Source organism: Loxodonta africana, chromosome 1 (assembly GCF_030014295.1).
Source record: "Loxodonta africana isolate mLoxAfr1 chromosome 1, mLoxAfr1.hap2, whole genome shotgun sequence".
NCBI lineage: Eukaryota > Metazoa > Chordata > Mammalia > Proboscidea > Elephantidae > Loxodonta > Loxodonta africana.
Genome location: NC_087342.1, coordinates 149,323,156 through 149,344,169, shown reverse-complemented (window position 1 = coordinate 149,344,169; position 21,014 = coordinate 149,323,156). Strand labels below are relative to the sequence as shown.

Sequence of the window (21,014 nt, the reverse complement as noted above, 5' to 3'; positions counted from 1 at the left end):
AGGCTGACACAGTGGCTGCAACAATGGGCTCAAACATAGCAACCATCGTGAGGATGGAGCAGGACTGGGCAGTGTTTCACTCTGTTATAAAAAGGGTTGCGATGAGTTGGAACCGACTCAATGGCACCTAACAACAACACAACAATTCTTACGCACACTGAAGTCTGAAACTCACTACTCTAAAAACGGTGATTCTCAATAGTTTTTATTTAAATGAGGCTTCAACAATTACAGCAGTTTGTCTGATTTCACCACAAACCTACAGATAATTGTGGAGAACTTGATATAATGCAAATTCAGGATGGACAATCCCTGTCCTAAAAGAAATGATATTTTAATGGTGTAATTTCATATATCTTTTGCATGAATAAATCTGTATCATAAAATGTTAGATTGTTAATATTTGTGAGGCATCTCAGAGACTGCCAAACCAAACCCTGTGCCATCGAGTCGATTCCAACTCATAGCAATCCTATAGGACAGAGCAGAACTGCCCCATAGAGTTTCCAAGGGGTGCCTGGCAGATTCGAAATACCGACCATTTGGTTAGCAGCCATAGCACTTAACCACTATGCCACCAGGGTTTCCTCACAGACTGAAGTGTTAGGTAATTTTTCATAACAAGATCTTTAAATATGATCTAAAGTTTATCTGCAAAATCAGGAAACAATGCATTATTTAGTTTCTAAATCTCTGGTCTCTTTGAACTAAGCAGAAGTAATCAAATGTTGCTATTATTACTTGGGTCACTTTTTTTTCTTTTTAACTCAATAAAAGCTGAGCTAACCTAATATATTACTGTTTAAGTCAAAAGCCCTACTCAGAAATTAGAATTTCTTTCAGCCTCAATTAAATTCCTTCAGTTATCAACCAACTTCAAGTTATAAGTCTGTTTCTGTAGCAAGCTCATAAGGTTACACTTGGATAAGCAGGCTAGATACTGATGTCTTTCACTTATATATCTGCACTCTGTGCTGAAATGACAAGTCTGGATGGGGAGTTGATTCCACAGAAGCTGACTATGCTGGTTCATCTTAAAATTTTGGATATTTAAAACATGGGTTAATGGCCACAAACCCAAATAATTTTTTTTTAATTATCATCCCTCAAATAATTAGAGTACGACTGAAAAAAGAACTGGACTTTAAAGATACCATTTTAAATTCCAGCTCTTCTAATTGCAGAAAAGTCAACTCAGTGTTCTGGCCTTGGTTTCCTTGTTTGGAAGAAAACTGGGTAACTCTAGATGACAAATTCTGATATGATGAGGGTGGAGGGCTGATTAATTCCCCTAAGAAGGGGGGCCCACTTTTCCATATCCATCAGTACAAAGAATCATTGCCATTTTGATCCACTGCTACCAATGAGAATGAAATATTCTTCAAGTCCAACTGATTCACAGTGTTTCTATAAGTTGACGACTTATGGCTTACAGCAACCCTTAAAATGTTGCTCAAACACCAACCAGTTGTTGTTGAGCTGACTGTGACTCATAGTGACCTCACGTGTATCAGAGTAGAACTGTGCTCCCTAGGGTTTTCGGTGGCTGATTTTTTAGATATAGATGGCCAGGTCTTTTTTCCAAGGCACCTCTGGGTGGACTTGAACCTCTAACCTTTTGATTAGCAACTGAGCGTGTTAACCACTTGTACCACCCTACTACTAAATTATTACTGATAGTTCCCCTACTCTAATATTAAAAAAAACTTGTTAATCTAGTTACCAAATTCAAATTACAAATGTGTCCTTTGTAGACTGAAATTTTGGGGACGGAATGGCAGGTATAAGACATTTTAAATACTTTTGGTTATTTCCAACATGCAACCAGTTGTTGTGGAGCCGATTTTGACTCGTAGAGACTCCATGTGTATCAGAGTAGATCAGAGTAGAACAGCACTCCATAGGGATGTTCAAAAGCAAGGTTCTATAAATTTCAAAAGCTTGATATTTTGGTTTACTTTTTTATTTCTACATGATTGTTTGGAAGTTTTCTCCAACAGAAAGGTAAAATTTTCCTCTTAAGGTCTTTCACAGCTGACCAGGAAAAGCAGATGTACTCACCCTAGCTCACTGCTGGGCTAGCGTTTTTTACCACTTCCTCTTCCCAAATGACTTTTTCACTTAACTGTATCTTCACACAGAAACCCTGGTGGCATAGTCGTTATGAGCTATGGCTGCTAACTAAAAGTCGGCAGTTCAAATCCACCAGGTGCTCCTTGGAAACTCCATGGGGCAGTTCTACTCTGTCCTATAGGGTCACTATGAGTTGGAATCGACTCGACGGCAGTGGTGTTTTTGGGCTTTCAGGTCTTTATATGGAGCCCTGTTGGCACAGTGGTTAAGGCGCTCAGCTGATAACTGAAAGGTCAGTGGTTTGAAACCACCAGCTGCTCCGTTGGAGAAAGATGTGGCAGTTTGCTTCTGTAATGATTTACAGCCTCGAAAATACTATGGGGCAGTTCTACTCTGTCCTACAGGGTCGCTATGAGTCAGAATCGACCCAACTGCAACAGGCTATAGTTATGGGTTATTGCCCCATTACTATTATCGTTCACGTTTCTTTAATCTAGTTTGGAATTGGTATTCCTGATTCTTGAGTGTATTACAAGTTTAGCAGTGCCAGGGAGACTCACAAAGAACAGAGCAAGTCCCTTCCTTATGAAGTAACCTATGAATACCCAGCTGGAGAAGGAAGAAAACACTAATCATGAAGATTAAAACACAAAACCCAACAAGAACCCACTGGGTGTTTGGAATAGGTATGTTCACTTGAATAGAAAACAAAAGGAAGTCTCAGAAATATTCTAGTTCAGGTAAATATATGAACACATGAAACCAAAACCAGGTTCAACCCCAAATCATGGCAACTACATGTGTTATCAGCTCCACAGCGTTTTTTTTAAATAGTTTATTTTTGTTGTTGAGAATGTACACAGCAGAACATAACACCAATTCAACAGTTCTACATGTACAATTCAGTGACACTGATTATTATATTCTTTAAGTTGTCTAAACATTCTTACCTTTTTTTTTCCAAGTTGTTCCTTGCCCATTACCAGAATGTCACTGCCTCCTAAATTTCCTACCTAACCTTTCAAGTTGCTGTTGTTGATTTGTTCCCATATAGATGTTGTTGTTGTTGTTAGGTGCCGTCGAGTCAGTTCCGACTCATAGTGACCCTATGCACAACAGAACGAAACACTGCCCGGTCCTGAGCCATCCTTATAATCGTTGTTACCCATACAGATAGATGTTAAAAAAGCACAATGCTCAAGGCAGGCATTTTTACTAGTTAAGCTGAACTATTTTTTGTTTTTAAGACGACTTCAAGGGTTATTTCTGGTTTAAAGTTTAAGGATAAAGATTATCTCAGTATACCCTGAGGGACCAAATTACTGGACTGAGGGCTAGGGACCATGGTCTTGGGGAACATCTAGCTCAATTGGGACAACATAGTTTATAAAAGAAAATGTTCCACATCCTACTTTGGTTAAGTAGCATCTGAGGTCTTAAAACCATGTGAGCGATTATCTAATATACTTCACTGGTCCCACCCCCTCTGGAGTAGGGGAGAATGAAGAAAACCAAAGACACAAGGAAAACATTAATCCAAAGGAGTAATGGACCACAACTACCACACCCTCCACCAGACTGAGTCCACCAAAACTACATGATGCCAGGCTTCCACCACCAACTGCTCTGATACGGATCACAATAGAGGGTCCTGGACAGAGCTGGAGAAAAATATAAACCAAAATTCTAACTCACACAAAAAAGACCAGACTTATGGTCTGAAAGAGACTGGAGAAACCCCATGTATGGCCCCTGGACACTCTTTAAACTCAGTACTGAAATCACTCCTGAGGTTCACCCTTCAGCCAAAGATTAGAAGGGGCCAAAAAAACAGAATGAGACTAAATGGGCACACCAGCCCAGGGGCAAGGACGAAAAGGCAGAAGCGGACAGGAAAGCTGATACTGGAGGACCCGAAGTCCACAAGGGGAGAGTGTTGATATGTCAGGGGGTTGGCAACCAATGTCCCAAAATAATTATTTGTATTAATTATTAATGAGAAAGTAATTTGCTCTGTACACCTTCATCTAAAATACAAAGAAAAAAAACAAACATACCTCAGGACAATACTTTCAGGGATTCGTCCAGGCTTCATGGCTACATGAAGTCTAGAGTCCATGAAAACTTGCACGTTCTGTCCTACATTTTCCCCCATTTGATCAGGATTCCTCTGCAGAATCTTTGATTCAATTTTGAAGCCAGACGCATAGCAACTCTATAGGACACAATAGAACTGCCCCATAGGGTTTCCTAGGCTGTAATCTTTGGGAATTTTTATAGAAGTAGAGTCACTATGAGTTAGAATCTAAGTGACAACACTCAACGATGACCATAACAATGGTAGCTGGGCACCATCCAGTTCTGGTTTCATGGGCAAAGCGGGCACTTGTTCATGGAAACAATTAGCCACACATTCCATTTCCTCCTACTATTCATGATACTCCAGGAGAACAGAGATCAATTGTTGTGTCTTAAATGGCTGCTTGCAAGCTTATAAAACCCTAGGCATTAAGCAACAAACTAGGAGGTAGAACAGAAGCACTAAACATGACTCTCAGGGTCTCTCCAGTCTCCGTCAGACCAGTTCTGGTCGGTCTTTGTGAATAAGAATTTTGTTTTACATTCTTCTCCAGCTCTGTCCAGGACCCTGTATTGTGATCCCCGTCAGAACAGTTGGTGGTGGCAGCCAGGCACCATCTAGTTATGGTGGACTCAGTCTGGTGGAGCCTATGGTACTTGAGGTCCATTTAGTCCATTTAACTGAGATGTCCCATAAAACCAGGACCTAAACCACCAAACCAAGGAACCAAATCTCATGAGATGTTCAGTTGTACGTAAGCAGCCTCAGCAGCTACTCTTTTCTGTTGTTATAAATGTATCTATCATGCAACTTTTGCCAATTCAACTTTTTTACGGCAATTAATCAGCTATGCAACCGTACCCTTAATCAATGCAATTTTTCCATCACTGTAAACTGTAACATAGTGCTCCATAAGCAATAATCCCCCCCTTTCCTCCTCCTTCCCACCCCTGGTAACCACTAATAAACTTTGGCCTCCATACATTTGCCTTTTCTTGTCTTTTCATATAAGTGAGGTCATACGATATTTGTCCTTTTGCGGTTGACTCATTTCACTCACCATAATGTCTTCAAGCTCCATCCATATTGTAGCATGAATCAAGATCTCATTTCTCTTATTGGCTTAGTATTCCATTGTATGTATTTACCACATTTTGTTTATCCACTTATCATCTGACAGGTATTTAGGCTGTTTCCACCTTTTGGCTACTGTGAATAGTGCTGCAATGAACACTGGTGTACAAGTATCTGTTTGAGTCTCTGTTGTCAAGACTTTTGGGTATATACCTACGAGCGGAATTGCTGGGTCATATGCCAGTTCTATTTTTAGTTTTCTGAGAAATGTCCACAGTTTTCCACAATGGCTGTACCATTTTGCATTTCCAGCAGCAACGGATAAGGTTTCCCATTTCCCACATCCTTGCCAGCACTGTTATTTTGTTTGTTCTTATCTTAGTCACCCTACTGGAGGTGAAATGGTATCTCACTGTGGTTTTGATTTGCATCTCTAATGGCTAATGATGTTGAGCATCTTTTCATGTGTTTGGTGGCCATCTGCATGTCCTCTTTGGTGAATGTCTATTCAAGTCCTTTGCTCATTTTGATTGAGTTATCTGTCTTTCTGTAAAGTTGTCAAAGTTTTATATATTTTGGTTATTAGATTCTTATACGTATGGTTTCCAAACATATTCTCAGAGCCGGTAGCTTGCCTTTTCACTTTTTAGGGAAAGTCTTCTGATGAACAAAAATTTTTAGTTTTTATGAGATCCCAACTATTGATTTTATCTTTTGCCATCTGTGTTTCTGTTATGTTAGATAATCCATTGTTAAAAGCTAGGCCCAACAGCCTTGCCCTTGAATTTTCTTCTAAGAGTTTTATGGTTTTAGTTTTCATATTCCATAGGGTTTTCAACAGCTGATTTTCCATTAGATCATAACTGTTCTTTTCAAGGCGCCTCTGGGTAGACTGGAACCTCCAACTTTGCAGTTAGCAGCCAGCATGCTAATCATTTGCACCATTAAAATCTCTTATTGGGATTCTGAAGGATGAAATAAAACATAACTTTTCAGTGGCAATCTAGTTTCCATGGGGAGTTATTTTTCCAGATAGCATGAAATTAATTCCCTATCTTAAGCTGCACCTGCAAGATCACTAACATTTGTATTATTAAGTATCTGGACTTAAAGTGCTTTCTGTGTCAATTTTCCTCCTACTGTGCCCATCTGTTCTTTTCTTGTGGGCCCAGAGGAAACCAATACTTAGTAAACATTCGGTTCTCAGACTGTTTTATGATTGTTTCATATAAGCATTTATATTTACTGGGGAAAATTATGTAACTGTATTCAGAAACTTGGCTCACACTGAATTTCTCTTTCACACTATCTAAGTGATTATCATTTTTATGGAAGACTAAAAATTCACCAAACATAAGAAGAAATAAATACAAATGACTTTAAATTTGAAAGGCCTGTGTGTCAGGGATGCTTAGTGATCTTCGATACCTCATAATTATATAATAGTAGGTAAATAATTTAAAGGAAGCACTGGTGGCACAGTGGTTAAGCACTTAGCTGCCAACAAAAGTTGGCAGTTGGAACCCACCAGCTGCTCTGCAGGATAGAGATGTGGTAGCCTGCTTCCATAAAGATTACAGCCTTGGGATCCCTATGGGGCAGTTCTACTCTGCCCTATTGAGTTGCTATGAGTTGGAATCAACTCAACAGCAGTGGGTCTGGTTTTGGTTTTTAATAAAAATTTTTTTTTTAATTGTGCTTTAGGTGAAAGTTTACAGAGCAAATTAGTTTTCCATTCAATAGTTTGGTTGCATTTCATGCAATGTGTCAGTACTCTCTCCATTTCCGCCCTGGGTTCCCCATTTCCTTTCATCCAGATTTTCTACCCCTCCCTGTGTTCTCATCTTTGCTTTTTAGCAAATATTGTCCTTTTGATCTTGTACAATCGCTTGTTCTAAGGAACACGTTTAAAAAAAAAAAAAAATTTTTTTTTTTCTATTGTTTGGGTGAAAGGTGATCTCCAGGAATGGCTTCAGTTCCAGTCAGAAGGGTGTCTTAGGGCCAGTCTTGGGGGTTCCTCTTGTCTCTGTCAGACCAGTAAGTCTGGTCTTTTTTGTGAACCTGATTTTTTGTTCTACATTTTTCTCCCACTCTGTGTGGGACCCTCTGTTGTGATCCCAGTCAGAGCGGTCGGCAGTGGTAGTAGGGCACCATCTAGTTCTTCTGGTCTCCGGGTCATGTAGGCTGTGGTTCATGTGGTCTGTTAGTCCTTTGGACTAACTGCTCCCTTGAGACTTTGATTTTCTTCACTCTCCTTTGCTCTGGATGGGAAGAGGCCAATACTTGTACCTTAAATGACTGCTCACAAGCTTTTAAGGCCCCAGATGCTACTCACCAAAGTGGGATGCAGAACACTGTCTTTATGAACTATGTTGTGCCAACTGACCTAGCTGTCCTCTGAATCTATGGTCCTTTGCCTTCAAGCCTACGAACTTCATCCTGCGAGGTGTTTCCATGACTACTGTGCCCCTTGTGTACTCTATATTAATATAATGCAGCACCTACAATTACATAGAAATACCAACAACCAGACCTATATCTGTAGTTGAATGTGCTCCCTTATACTCTCCCACAGCTCTTTAGCTTACCTATCTACCTATGTATCCATTTGTAGATCACTGTTTATTAACACCATTGTTGCAGTATTGTCTATGTTATAGTAATTACCACAGCTGTGCTTTATTCTTGTGTTCTTCTCAGTATCTTCCTTTGCCTTGGTCATACTGTACTGACTTCCCCTATTGTGTGTGTATTGCCTTTCCCTTCACCAATATTAACACATGTCTTCTATCTAGTAATTTTCCTTCCCTGCCCTTCCCATCGCTGGTAACTATCAAAGAATTTTTTTTTCCAGTGTGTAAAGGTTTTCTTCTTTTTTTTTTCTATGAACGTGGTCTCATACAATATTTGTTCTTTTGCGACTGACTTATTCCACACAGCACAATGTCCTCCAAGTTGATCCATGTTGTGAAATGTTCTGTGGATTCGTCATTATTCTTTACTGGTGCGTAGTATTCCATTGTGTGTATGTACCACAGCTTGTTTATCCATTCATCCCTTAATGGGCACTTAGGTTGTTTCCATCCTTTTGCTATTGTGAATAATGCTGCAATGAACAAGGGTGTACATATGTCTATCTGTGTGATAGCTCTTATTTCTTCAGGGTATATACCAAGGAGTGGGATTGCTAAATAATATGGTATTTCTATTTCTAGCTTTTTAAGGACGTGCCATACCATTTTTCATAGTGGTTGTACCATTTTACATTCCCACCAGCACTGTGTAAGAGTTCCAATCTTCCCACAACCTCACAAACATTTGTTATCTTCTGGTTTTTTGATTAGTGCCATTATTGTTGGGGTGAAATATCTCATTATAGTGTTGATTTTCACCTCTCTAATGCCTCATACCCCCACATGTCTGTCAGCTTGTCATACTGTGGGGGCCTGCGTGTTGCTGTGATACTGGAAGCTATGCCACTGGTATTCAAATACAAACAGGGCCACCTACAGCAGACAGGTTTCAGCAGAACTTCCAGACTAAGACAGACTAGAAGGAAGTACCTGGTCTACTTCTGAAGAGAATTACTAGTGAAAACCTTATGAATAGCAGCGGAACATTGTCTGATATAATGCCAAAAGATAAGCCCCTCAGGTTGGAAGGCACTCAAAATAAGACTGGCAAAGAGCTGCCTCCTCAAATTAGAGTCAACCATAATGATGCAGTAGAGACAAGCTTTCAGGACCTTCATTTGCTGAAGTGGCATGACTCAAAATGAGAAGGAACAGCTGCAAACATCCATTAAAAATTGGAATTTGGAATGTATGAAGTGTGAATCTAGGAAAATTGGAAATCAATAAAATGAAAGGGAATGCATAAACATCAATATCCTAGGCATTAGTGAGCTGAAATGGACTGGTACTGGCCATTGTGAATTGGACAGTCATATGATCTACTATGCCAGGAATGATGTTGCATTTATCATCAAAAAGAACATTTCAAGATCTATCCTGAAGTACAATGTGGTCTATGACTCAGAACTGATTCGAGAGTACCTAATAACAACGCCTAATGATCAAGAACATTTTTTCTGTTTTTTATTTTGTGTTTTAGGTGAAAGTTTACAGTGCAGATTCATTTCTCATTCAAAAATTTATACATAAATCGTTTTGTGATATTGGTTGCAATTCCGCAATGTTTCAGCAATCTGCCCCTTTTCCTTTCCGTCCTCGGTTCTTTGTGTCCATTTGTCCAGTTTTCCCATTCCTTCCTACCTTCTCATCTTTGGTTTTGGGCAGGTGTTGCCCATTTGGTCTTGCATGCTTGATTGAACAATGAAGCACATTCCTCACATATGTTATTTGTTTTATAGGCCTGTCTATTCTTTAGATGAAAGGTGGACTTCAGGGGCGGCCTCAGGTCTGAATTAGCAGGGTGATCGGGGGCCACAGTCTCCGGAGCTCCTCCATTCTGTGCCAGATCAGTAAGTCTGGTCTTTTTTTGTGAATGTGAATTTTGTATTACATTTTTCTCCTGCGCTGTCCAGGACCCTCTATTATGATCCCTGTCATAGCAGCTAGTGGTGGTAGCCAGGCACCATCTAGTTCTTCTGAGTTGAGGCTAGTGGGGGCTGTGGTTCATGTGGTCCATTAGTCCTTTGGACTAGTATTTTCCTTGTGTCCTTTGTTTTCTTCATTCTCCTTTGCTCTGAATGTGATGGAACCAATAGATGTATCTTAGATGGCTATTCTCAAGCTTTTAAGATCTCAGACGCTACTCACCAAAGTAGTTTGTAGAATATTTTCTTTATAAACTATTAGGCCAACTGACCAAACGTCCCCCGAGAACATGGCCCATGGCCTCAGCCCCAGTAACTTGGTCCCTCAAGGTGTTTCAATGTGTCTACAAAGCTTCTATGACTTTGCCTTGGTCAAGTTTTGCTGACTTCCCTATGTTGTGTATTGTCTTTCCCTTCACCAAAGTTAATACTTGTCTACTATCTATTTAGTGGTTTCCCGTCTCCACCCTTTCTCTCCCTCATATCCATCAAAAAAAATTTTTTTTTTCTGGATGTAAATCTTTTCTTGAGTTTTTGTAATAGTGGTCTCATACAATATTTGTCCCTTTGTGACTGACGCAAGCGTTTCTTCATGTGTTTGTTAGCTGCCTGAATGTCTTCTTTGGTGAATTTTCTCTACATATCCTTTACCCACATTTTAACAGGATTGTTTGTCTTTTTATTGTTGAGGTGTTGAAGTTTTCCATGAATTTTAGAGATTAGACCCTTTTCGGGTATGTCGTAGCCAAAAATTTTTCCCAGTCTATAGGTTCTCTATTTACTCTTTTGGATACGTCTTTTGATGAGCACAGTGGCTAATTTTTAGGTGGTCCCATTTACCTAGTTCATCTTCTGCTGTGTTATCTAGTGCTGCTGTAACAGAAATACCACAACTGGATGGCTTTAAAAAACAGAAATTAATTTTCTCACAGTTTAGGAGGCTAGAAGTCCAAATTCAGGGTACAAGCTCCAGCAAAAGGCTTTCTCTGTCACCTCTGGGGGAAAGTGATTGTCACCCATCTTCCCCCGGTCTAGGAGCCTCTAGTCAGGTCCAAAGGACATACTCTGCTCCTGGCTCTTCTTTCTTGGTGGTATGAGGTCCCTCTCTGCTCAATTCTCTCTTTTATGTCTCAAAAGAGACTGACTCAAGATACAACCTAGTCCTGTAGATTGAGTCCTACCTCATTAACGGCCTCTAATCCTGTGTCATTAACATCATAGATGTTAGGATTTACAGCAGATAAGATCACAAAATGGTGGACAACCACACAATACTGGGAATCATGGCCTAGCCAAATTGACACATATTGTGGGAGGACACAATTCAATCCCTAACATGCTGTCTGTGTATTTTTTTAGTTATGCTTGGTGTCCTATTAGTGCCCTATATTAGGGCCCCTAATGTTTTCCCTATTAAATAAATAATTTATGAATGAGTTATTGTTAATGTGTTATGTCAACTTGAGTAGGGGAAGGCATGAAGACCACTAGGCAGTTGCTCCTTGTTGCTCCTAATCAAGGTCAGCAGTGACCTCCTTTACAACGTGTATTTCACCAAATGAGCTACTCCTCCACCCAACCACATCAGGGGAATGGTAAGCTTGCTTCCCACGACTACTTTCCTCCCATGATGTCAATATTGCTGGCTTCTAATGATCCATAAACTAAGTTCTCCTCATGTACTATTGATAACTGACTGAACAATCACTAGCTTTACTTTAAAAACCATAAGTTAAAAAAAAACATTAAAGCAAGCAATGTAATGCATAGTTGCTACATTAAAAACACCATAAAATTACCAATATATAGTCTAGATATATACAAATATTCTTAGACACAACAAAGCTACTTATGAAACTTCTTGGCAGATGGAGTTCTGGAGGAAGGTGTTACTTACTGCCACACTTAGAACACACAAAAAGGAAAGAAAAACTACCTCAGCAGCTGTAAGGCCGATGTATACTCTTCTGAGTCCCATATGTTCTTTTCTAAACATGTGCAGTATAGCTCTCTGATCTGTAAATGAACAGCACATAGTGAAGAACCAAAAGTAATGCACTATGTTTACACGCTACTAGCTTGGTAAAACAAGAAAAAAAAAAAATAATGTTATTAAAAACAATCACTTTCTTTAGACTTGGCATTATCACATGAATTAGGCTTTATATTCTTATTTACATAATATTGAAAATTATGGCTGATATCACTGGTCACTTTGTAGTAAAAAAATGATGAATTAAAAGTGATAATACAATTATAAAAAGGAACACTCAATGGCAGAAATCATCTCAAAAACAAGTCACTCTTATATATTTATATCGGTTCTCCAAAACTTTGATTAAGGATGCAAAGAGTTAGGATCACAAAATTCTTTCATTAACATCTATCCTATAGATGGTTCATGAGGTTTATGCTATGGCACAAAGGCCAGTTGAGCATAATTTTGCAAGGAGCAGAAGTACTGCTTCTAGTTTAGTTCTTGGTATAATACAAGGCTAACCATGAAACATTCTCAAACAGCTTTGCTTTTTTCAGCTCACTAAGGGTGGAAGGCCATCACTCTGTATAGGTGACAAAGAAGTACTAAAGAAGGAAAGTTAAATTCCTTCCACAAATATACTGGAAGGGAGGCAACACCACTGGGATTCATGTGGCTCTTTCTAGCTGTGGCATTCAGAACAAAAAACACTGCTTCAATTACCAGTTATGTGTACAGCTAGAAAGGATTCAGACTGTGCTCTCACTGCAAGATTTAGATCTACTTCAAATTCTTATGCCTGCAATGCTACAAAAATCAAAGCAAGAAGCTACTCATATTCCTACTCATAGATTCCAAATGAGGGAGCTTTGGTACCTGTCGACCCAATGGGTACTTGGGAAGAGAAGAGGTGAACTTATGAAGACATCTCAAAACCAGGAAGTAATTTGTGTGGTAAACATGCAGGTTTTCTAGTAGTGATTGTGTTTCCTCCTAAAGATCACAGAATATATTATTAATATATGTCAGTAATTAAAAGGCTATAATAATAAAATCTAATTCATGGTTATAATAGTTTCTGGAAAACTGACAAGAGAAGATCAGAATTACAAATTAGCCTGCTTAATTCATGAAAATTTATAATACACATAAAATCCTGGACAAAGACTGGGTATTTCCTATTTAGTATTAAGTCTGGTCATATACACACATCAGAATTAATACTGCAATTCAATCTCCTCACATCTCCAGCAATGCTACAGTATATTGGCCCAAAAATAATACAAGAGTACAAAAAAGCACTTACTGAATACCTGTCCTGTGCTAATCACTTGGTGAGTATCACAGTGAGGGAAGGTCTGTTATCCTCTACCTCACTGTCATCAGAAGGATGTAGAGGTCCCCTGGAAGCCCAGTACAATGTAATTAACAGTTGTTGAAGTTCTGCTGCTGATATATCCTTTTCCTAAAGTACTGCTAGAGTTGTGTTTGGAGAAGGGAGGACTGTGGAAGAAACACCACAGGTGATTCTAAAAAATATTTGCTTCTTGTAGGGAATCCGTTTTACTGGTTGATTCACTTTAACAATTAAGGGGGAAAAAAAGTAAAAAAAAAAGAAATATGAAGCCAGAAAGGTTTATAATTTAGAATCTAGCAAGTATGATAATGGAGGATAGTGTCTTAAGAAACCTATAGGATGACTAGAAAGTTTTTCAAAAGCTGTCTAGAGCTTTCTCAAATAGTGTTAGACCATATCAGAGTTTTCAGGCTTCAATTCCTTTTACAATTGCTTATTCTGTAACATTTCCTTAACAGGGCTATGACTTGTGGCATGGTATTCATTTTTTTTTTTCTTTTCCTTCTAAGAAGTCAAATAAAGGACTGTAACTACTGGGCTGTGTCTTTTTTTTTTTTTTTAATTTCAGTAATATCTTGCAGGTACCTATTGTTTTTAGCACTTACCCATGCAGAAGATAATGTATCAGATATCAATAAATCAAGCAAATCTAACCTATACAAAGCAACAAATCTGATATATTTTCCTAAACTCTAACTCACTTAGAAAGCAATTCCTTTGTCAGCAATCTATGGGTCATCACCACAAATCATATGGCAAAGAAAAACTTTTAGTATCAAAATGTTTTTTTTTTTTCTCCCATTATTTCAACTCTCCTATCATAACAAAGGAAACCCTGGTGGCACAGTGGTTAAGAGCTATGGCTGCTAACCAAAAAGGTCAGCGGTTCAAATCCACCAGGCGCTCCTTGGAAACCCTATGGGACAGTTCTATCCTATAGGGTTGCTATGAGTCAGAATTAACTCGAAGGCGGTGGGTTTGGGTTTTTTGGTTTATCATAACAAAGGCAGCCATAATCAAAGGGTACTTTAGCCACCACTGAGAGAGTATACTTTTATTCTACTTTTACTGTAAGTTATAACAGAGAGATTGCAGAAAAGCCATCAATTGATAATTTGTTTTACTGTGTGCTTAATCAGCTTTTAAACCCGGAATATTCTGGAAGAAAAGGAATCCATTACTGAATAGTAATCATATTTCATGCTACTTCATGTTACTTGCACTGCCTATTTACTTTTTGCTCTGTGGAGTACTTGTATGTACAAGTACGTGGGTAATGCAGTAGAACTGAGTGACATGCTTACTGAATTTATTTGGAGAAGGAGGGAAAAGAAATACTTCACATAGTATGGGAGATGTTGCACTGTACCACTCAATTAACCATGCCCTGGAGCAAGTATGAGATGAGCGATATGAACATGTTTTCCTTCCAGGTAGTCTTAGTCTTTCATATTTCTCACTGTGTAATAACTATGTCCCCACGCTGAGTGGAAATCTGTTGTTTAAAAACTGTTTTTTTTTTTTTTTTAATTCATATAACATGCAGTCTATTTTATCAGATGCTCAATTGAGGAAATGGACATCTAGTTACAAAAAAAAAAAAATTTTTTTTTTTTTTAAAGCTGGCTATGTCAAACTTAATGAGAGAAGGTTTGTTGTATTACACCTTTTTAAGGTATCTTCAAGAGTAATTCTCACTATCCCGGATCTTTGCCTTATGTGCTGACTTTAGAACCTAATCTCCACCTGAGAAAGATTCCGCTGTTACTTGTATCTGTGTTCTTATCAGCTGCAAAAGAAAGTATCATGAATGATTAACTTTTTCATGTAACCTGTCCTCTAAGTTTACTGTCTTACCGATATACATCTGCCTTTACCTATCCAGGATGACAATTCCTGATATACTTTGCAGATACCGTTTTACAGTAAAACTCAAACTTATAAAAGGTTTTGAAGTATGAAAAATCTTCCCACTTAGATAAAACGGCATCATTTCCAGTATGCACATGCAAACGCAAAGCCTGTTGATACAGTACTCCTTTTTTTTCCTCAGGCATCTTTTCTATACATCAGTCATAGTTCTCAATATGTTTTACTTCATAACTGTGTTTATTCTTTTCAACAAAGGGAGATTTTTTCCCTAGGAATATTCATTATTTCCCAAAAAGATACGCTTTCTTCTGTTCTTCTTGAAACATGACAACTTTTGCTCTTTTATTGATTTTTGATAAAAATATGGCAACAGAAATATTTCTCTGTTGTATGAAAAACAGAGCAAATACATACCAACCTCCTTGTTCCTCCTCAGACATGCTTCAACTTCAAGTTCTTTCCACTTGCTGTCCCTCTGCTCTTCCTGCAGATTCTTGCCGGCAAACGCCATAACTTCCTTCAGGTCTTTGATCAAAATCCGCCTCCTCAGTAGGGCCCTTATCTATAATTTCAGCACTACCCTCCATGCACACCAAACTTCATAACCCCTTTTCTGCTTCTTTGTTTTCTTAGCACTTAAAACTACCACAGTAAACACTTCACTTTTTTATCTTGTTTTATTGTCTCTCTTCCCCAATGAAATGCAAGCTCTACAAGAGCAGGGTTTTTTGTTTTGTTTTGTCTTTTTGCCTCTTTGCTCACGCCTGTATTCCCAGGGCCTAGACCAATACCTGGTGGTGTAGTGGTTAAATGCTACAGCTGCTAACCAAAAAGGTCGGCAGTTCCAATCCACCAGCTACTTCTTGGAAGCTTGGAAACGTTCTACCCTGTCCTGTAGGGTCACTATGAGTCAGAATCGACTTGATGGCAATGGGTTTGGTTTGGTTTGGTTTTGGACCAACAGCTAGCACACAACAGACACTCAAAAAGTATTTGTTGAATGAAAATGTACATTAATAAACAGAGGCTGACATTCATATATTAGACATTCAGAGTCTCTTTTCTAAATAAAAGGGCAACTACTGGTTGTCTTGCTGGATATGGGATACATTTCCTACTTTTTCAAAAGATGCCAAAGGTCTGAATTAGTAATGCAAAGCTCCTTAATTCACCAATTTTGGCTCAGAGTTTTAAAAAACAGTATGAACCTGAAAACCACATTGTTGTTTGTCAATGTGTAATAGTTTTTATTGCTAGGTACTGCTGAGTCGGTTCTGACTCATAGCGACCCTATGTACAACAGAAAGAAACACTGTCCTGTCCTGCTCCTTCCTCACAATAATTGCTATGTTTCAGCACATTGTTGCAGCCACTGTGTCAATCCATCTTATGAAGGGTCTTGCTCTTTTTCCCTGAACCTCTACATTACCAAGCATGATGTCCTTCTCCAGGGATAGGTTCCTCCTAATGATGAAGTCTTGCCACCCTCACTTCTAAGAAGCATTCTGGCTGTACTATACTTCCAAGACATATTTGTTCGTTCTTCTGGCAGTCCATGGTATATTCAATATTCTCCACCAACACCACAATTCAAAGGCGTCAATTCTTCTTCGGTCTTTCTTATTCATGGTCCAGCTTTGACATGCATATAAGGCAATGCAAAATAAAAATACCATGGCTTGGGTCAGGGGCACTTCAGTCCTCAAAGCGACATCTTTGCTTTTTAACAGTTAAAAGAAGAATTTTGCAGCAAATATGATCAATGCAATATGTCATTTGATTTCTTCACTGCTGCTTCCATGGGTGTCAATTGCGTATCCAAGTAAAACCAAATCCCTGACAACTTCAATCTTTTCTTCATTTATCATTATGTTGGTTATCGGTCCAGTTGTGAGAATTTTTGTTTTGTTTTGAGGTGTGAGCCATACTGTAGGCTGTAGTCTTTGATCTTCATCAGTAAATGCTTCAAGTCCTCTTCACTTTCAGCAAAGTTATGGTATCTGCATATCACAGGTTGTTAATGAGTCTTCCTCCTATCCTGATGCCCTATTCTTCATACAGTCCAGCTTCTCAGATTATTTGCTCAGCATACAGACTGAATAAGAATGGTGCAAGGATACATATTGACACACATCTTTCCTCATTTTAAACCACGCAGTATTCCCTTGTTCTGTTTGAATGTCTGCCTCTCAGTCTATGTCTAGGTTCTGCATGAGCACAATTAAGTGTTCTGGAATTCCATTTCTTTGCAATGTTATCCATAATTTGTTATGATTCGCACAGTCAAATGCCTCTGTACAGTCAATAAAACACAGGTCAACAACTTTCTGGTATTCTGTTTTCAGCCAAGATCCATCTGACATCAGCAATCATATTCCTTGTTCCACGCCCTCTTCTGAATCCGGCTTGCACTTCTGGCAGTTCCCTGTTGATGTACTGGTGCAACTGTTTTTGAATTATCTTCAGTATAACTTTACTTGCATGTGATATTGATGACGTTGTTTGATAATTTCCATATTCTGTTGGACCACCTTTCTTTGGAATATGCATATATATGGATCTCTTTCAGTTGGCTGGCCAAGCAGCTGTTTTCAAATTTCTTGGCATAGATGAGTACCTCCAGCGCTGCTTCTGTCTTTTGGAACACTTCAATTAGTATTCCATCATTCCTGGAGCCTTGTTTTTTGTCAATACCTTCAGTGTAGCTTGGGCTTTTTCCTTCGCTACCCCTGGTTCTTGATCATATGCTACCTCCTGAAGTAGCTGAATATCAACCAATTCTTTTTACTACAGTGACTCTGCATATTCCTTCCATCTTCTTTTGATGCTTCCTGCGTTGTTCAATATTTTGCCAAGAGAATCCAATCAATATTGCAACCCAAGGCTTGAATTTTTTCTTCAGTTCTCTCACCTTGAGAAATGCCAAGCATGTTCTTTCCTTTTGGTTCTCTAACTCCAGGTCCTTGCACCAAAAAACAAAACAAACTCACTGCTGTCAAGTTGAGTCCGACTCATAGCAACCCTAGAGGACAGAGCAGAACTGGCCCATAGGGTTTCCAAGGAGCAGCTGGTGGATTTAAACTGCTGATCTTTTGGTTAGAAGCCAAGCTCCTAACCACTGCACCACCAGGGCCCCAGGTGCTTGCCCATTTCATTACAAAATACTTTACTTTGTCTTCTCGAGCCACCCTTGAAATCTTCTGTTCAGCTCTTTTATCATTTCTTCCACCTGCTTTAGCTTCCCTATGCTGGACAGCAAGTTTCAGGGTTTCTTCTTTTCTTTCTTTCCTGTCTTTTTAATGGCCTCTTGCTTTCTTCAGGTATGATGTCTTTGATGTCATACCACAATTTGTTTGGTGTTCAGTCATGAGTGCTCAATGCATGAAATCTATTCTTGAGATGGTCTCTAAACTGAGGTGGGATATACTGATGGTCATACTTTGGCTCTTACGGACTTGTTTTAATTTTCTTCAGCTTCAGCTTGAGCTTGCTTAGGAGCAACTGATGGTCTGTTCCACAGTCAGCCCCTGGCCTTGTTCTCACTTAGTATTTAACTTTTACATTGTCTCTTTCCATAGATGTAGTCAATTTGATTCCTGACTACTCCATCTGGCAAAGTCCATGTGTATAGTCGCCATTTATGTTGTCGAAAAAAGGTATTTCCAATGAATAAGTCACTGGTCTCACAAAATTCTATCATGTGATCTCCTGGGTTGTTTCTATCAGAAAGGCTGTGTTTCCAACTACTTATCCTTCTTCATTTCCAATTTTCACATTCTAATCACCAGTAATTATCGATGCATCTTGGTTGCATGTTTGATCAATTTCAGATTGCAGAAGTTGGTAAAAACCTTCGTTTCTTTATCTTTGGCATTTGTGGCTGATGTATAAATCTGAATAATAGTCATATTAACTGGTCTTCCTTGCAGGCATATGGGTATTATCCTATCACTGACAGCACTGTATTTTAGGATAGATCTTGAAATGCTCTTTTTGACGACGAATGCAATGCTGTGCCTCTTTAGTTTGTCATGCCTGGCATAGGAAGCCAAAGGCTTTTCGATTTAAAATGGCCATTTCACTATACCACTAATGCCTAAGATATCTATCTTCAAGTGTTCCATTTCACTTCCAACAATTTCCAATTTTCCTTGATTCATACTTTGTACATTTCACGTTCTAATTATTAGTAGATGTCTGCAGCTGTTTGTTCTTTTTTTTCTCATTTTGAGTCATGCCACATCAACAAATGAAGGTTCTAGAAGCTTTACTCCATCCATATCATTAAGGGCAACTCTACTTTGAGGAGGCAACTCTTCCCAGTCATATTTTGAGTGATTTCCAACCTGGGCGGTTCATCTTTCAGCGCTATATTAGACAATGTTCTGCTGCTATCCGTAAGGTTTTCACTCACCAGTTTTGTCAGAAGTAGATCACTAGGTCCTTCTTCCCAGCCTGTCTTAGTCTGGAAGCTCCGCTGAAACTTGTCCACCTTGGGTGACCCTGCTGGTATTTGAAATACTGGTGGAACAGCTTCCAGCATCACAGCAACACGCAAACCACTGGAGTACAACAAAATGTCTAATACACCGTCTCAAATGAGTCATCTCCAACCACATTAATCCTGTCCATCATTTATTCAAAAATCATTCATTTATTATTGTTTACTTGTAAGACAGAGCCCCTATCATTAATGAACTAGTTGCTTTCTTTGGAAGAGGAGCCAATGTCTACATAAAACTGAAAGGTACATAGGTAAAGAAAAAATTATTAAGCAGCGTTAGATTAGCTATGTTTTATTTTGCATTGCGTTTAATTCTCTTTCAGTTTTCATAGTATTTTTGGTGCCTAGAATTACATGTGTGGGGTAATCAGTGACCTCAAGAAGATTTAAAGAAAGTAAATAAAAACAACTACAATTTTTGTAATTCATTCCTTTTCAATTCACCATTATTAAAAGCTGATAAAACAGCTCTATACAGAATTTTTAGATTAAGACGTATCATCTAAGAACACACATTTTAGCATTTTCTCACTTATCTTGATATAACTAAGCACTATTTTTCACATTAGAGAGTAATTTTGACTGGCAGTGTTTCCCAGACTTGACTTATCATATTACAGCCATCTAATACGGCACCAACCCACAGCTTTCTCCCAGCTCCTGTGGCATGGGTGCTAGGCATCTCATCTGTCTCTGCCTTTTGTTCTCCGTATTCCTACCCCAACAGCTTAAAAAAAAAAAAAAAAAAGATCAGGACAATTACTTGATGATTTAAATTTGGATTTAAACTGCCAATTCCTGACACACTAGGCTAATGCCGAGCTCATTTCATCACATTTGGTAGGCTGTGATTGTTTTCCTTTTTCTTCTCTTTTCCACTTATTACTTTTTCTATTAGATTTTCCCCCTCCTCCTGCTCTTTAGGTCTAACAAAGGAAACAGAAAGAGGCGGGGGAAAGGCGAATGGTAATCTCCACCAAACTCATTTTATGCCTTTTATTCATAAATCACTGGTAAGTATCCTAAAGGGTAAAAAGAAGTACTTGCTCTCCCACTAATTTGCTCTGTGGCCTCAGATATTTCACTTCCTTTTTCTGGGCTTTAGTTTTTCATTTGTAAAATGTTGAGTGTTGAATCAAGTTATCTTTCTAACAGTAAAAAAATCCATTGCCATTGAGTCAATTCCGACTCATAGTGACCTTATAGGACAGAGCAGAAATGCCCCATAGGGTTTCCAAGGAGTGCCTGGTGGATTTGAACTGCAGACCTTTTTGGTTAGCTGCCGTAGCTCTTAACCACTATGCCACCAGGGTTTTCTAACAGTAATATATTACAATTTTCAGAAGGTGAAGACTTACTTGCCACTCTCTATGGATTTAAAATCTAGTTGGGCAAATAGGCATATAGTCATGAAATATTAACAAGTCAGAATAATAAAACTTAAACTGGTACCTGTGTGGGATTGAATCTAAGTTTTCTACATAGTAGGAAGTTTAACCCTTTAAGGGTGAAACCATG

At 38.7% G+C, this 21,014-nt stretch overlaps 1 protein-coding gene across 7 annotated transcripts in view; it reads right to left on the bottom strand.

The window, feature by feature from the left end:
- Nucleotides 1–21,014, bottom strand: part of ORC3 (origin recognition complex subunit 3) — a 93,699-nt gene that overhangs the window by 35,304 nt on the left and 37,381 nt on the right. For all 7 annotated transcript variants that reach the window (XM_023543936.2, XM_023543945.2, XM_023543941.2 and 4 more), the window contains 2 exons: nt 12,640–12,756; nt 11,722–11,801 (listed from right to left, as the gene is read on the bottom strand). In XM_023543936.2, coding sequence (XP_023399704.1) covers nt 11,722–11,801; nt 12,640–12,756 — 197 coding nt within the window. The remainder of the gene's footprint in view (nt 1–11,721; nt 11,802–12,639; nt 12,757–21,014) is intronic.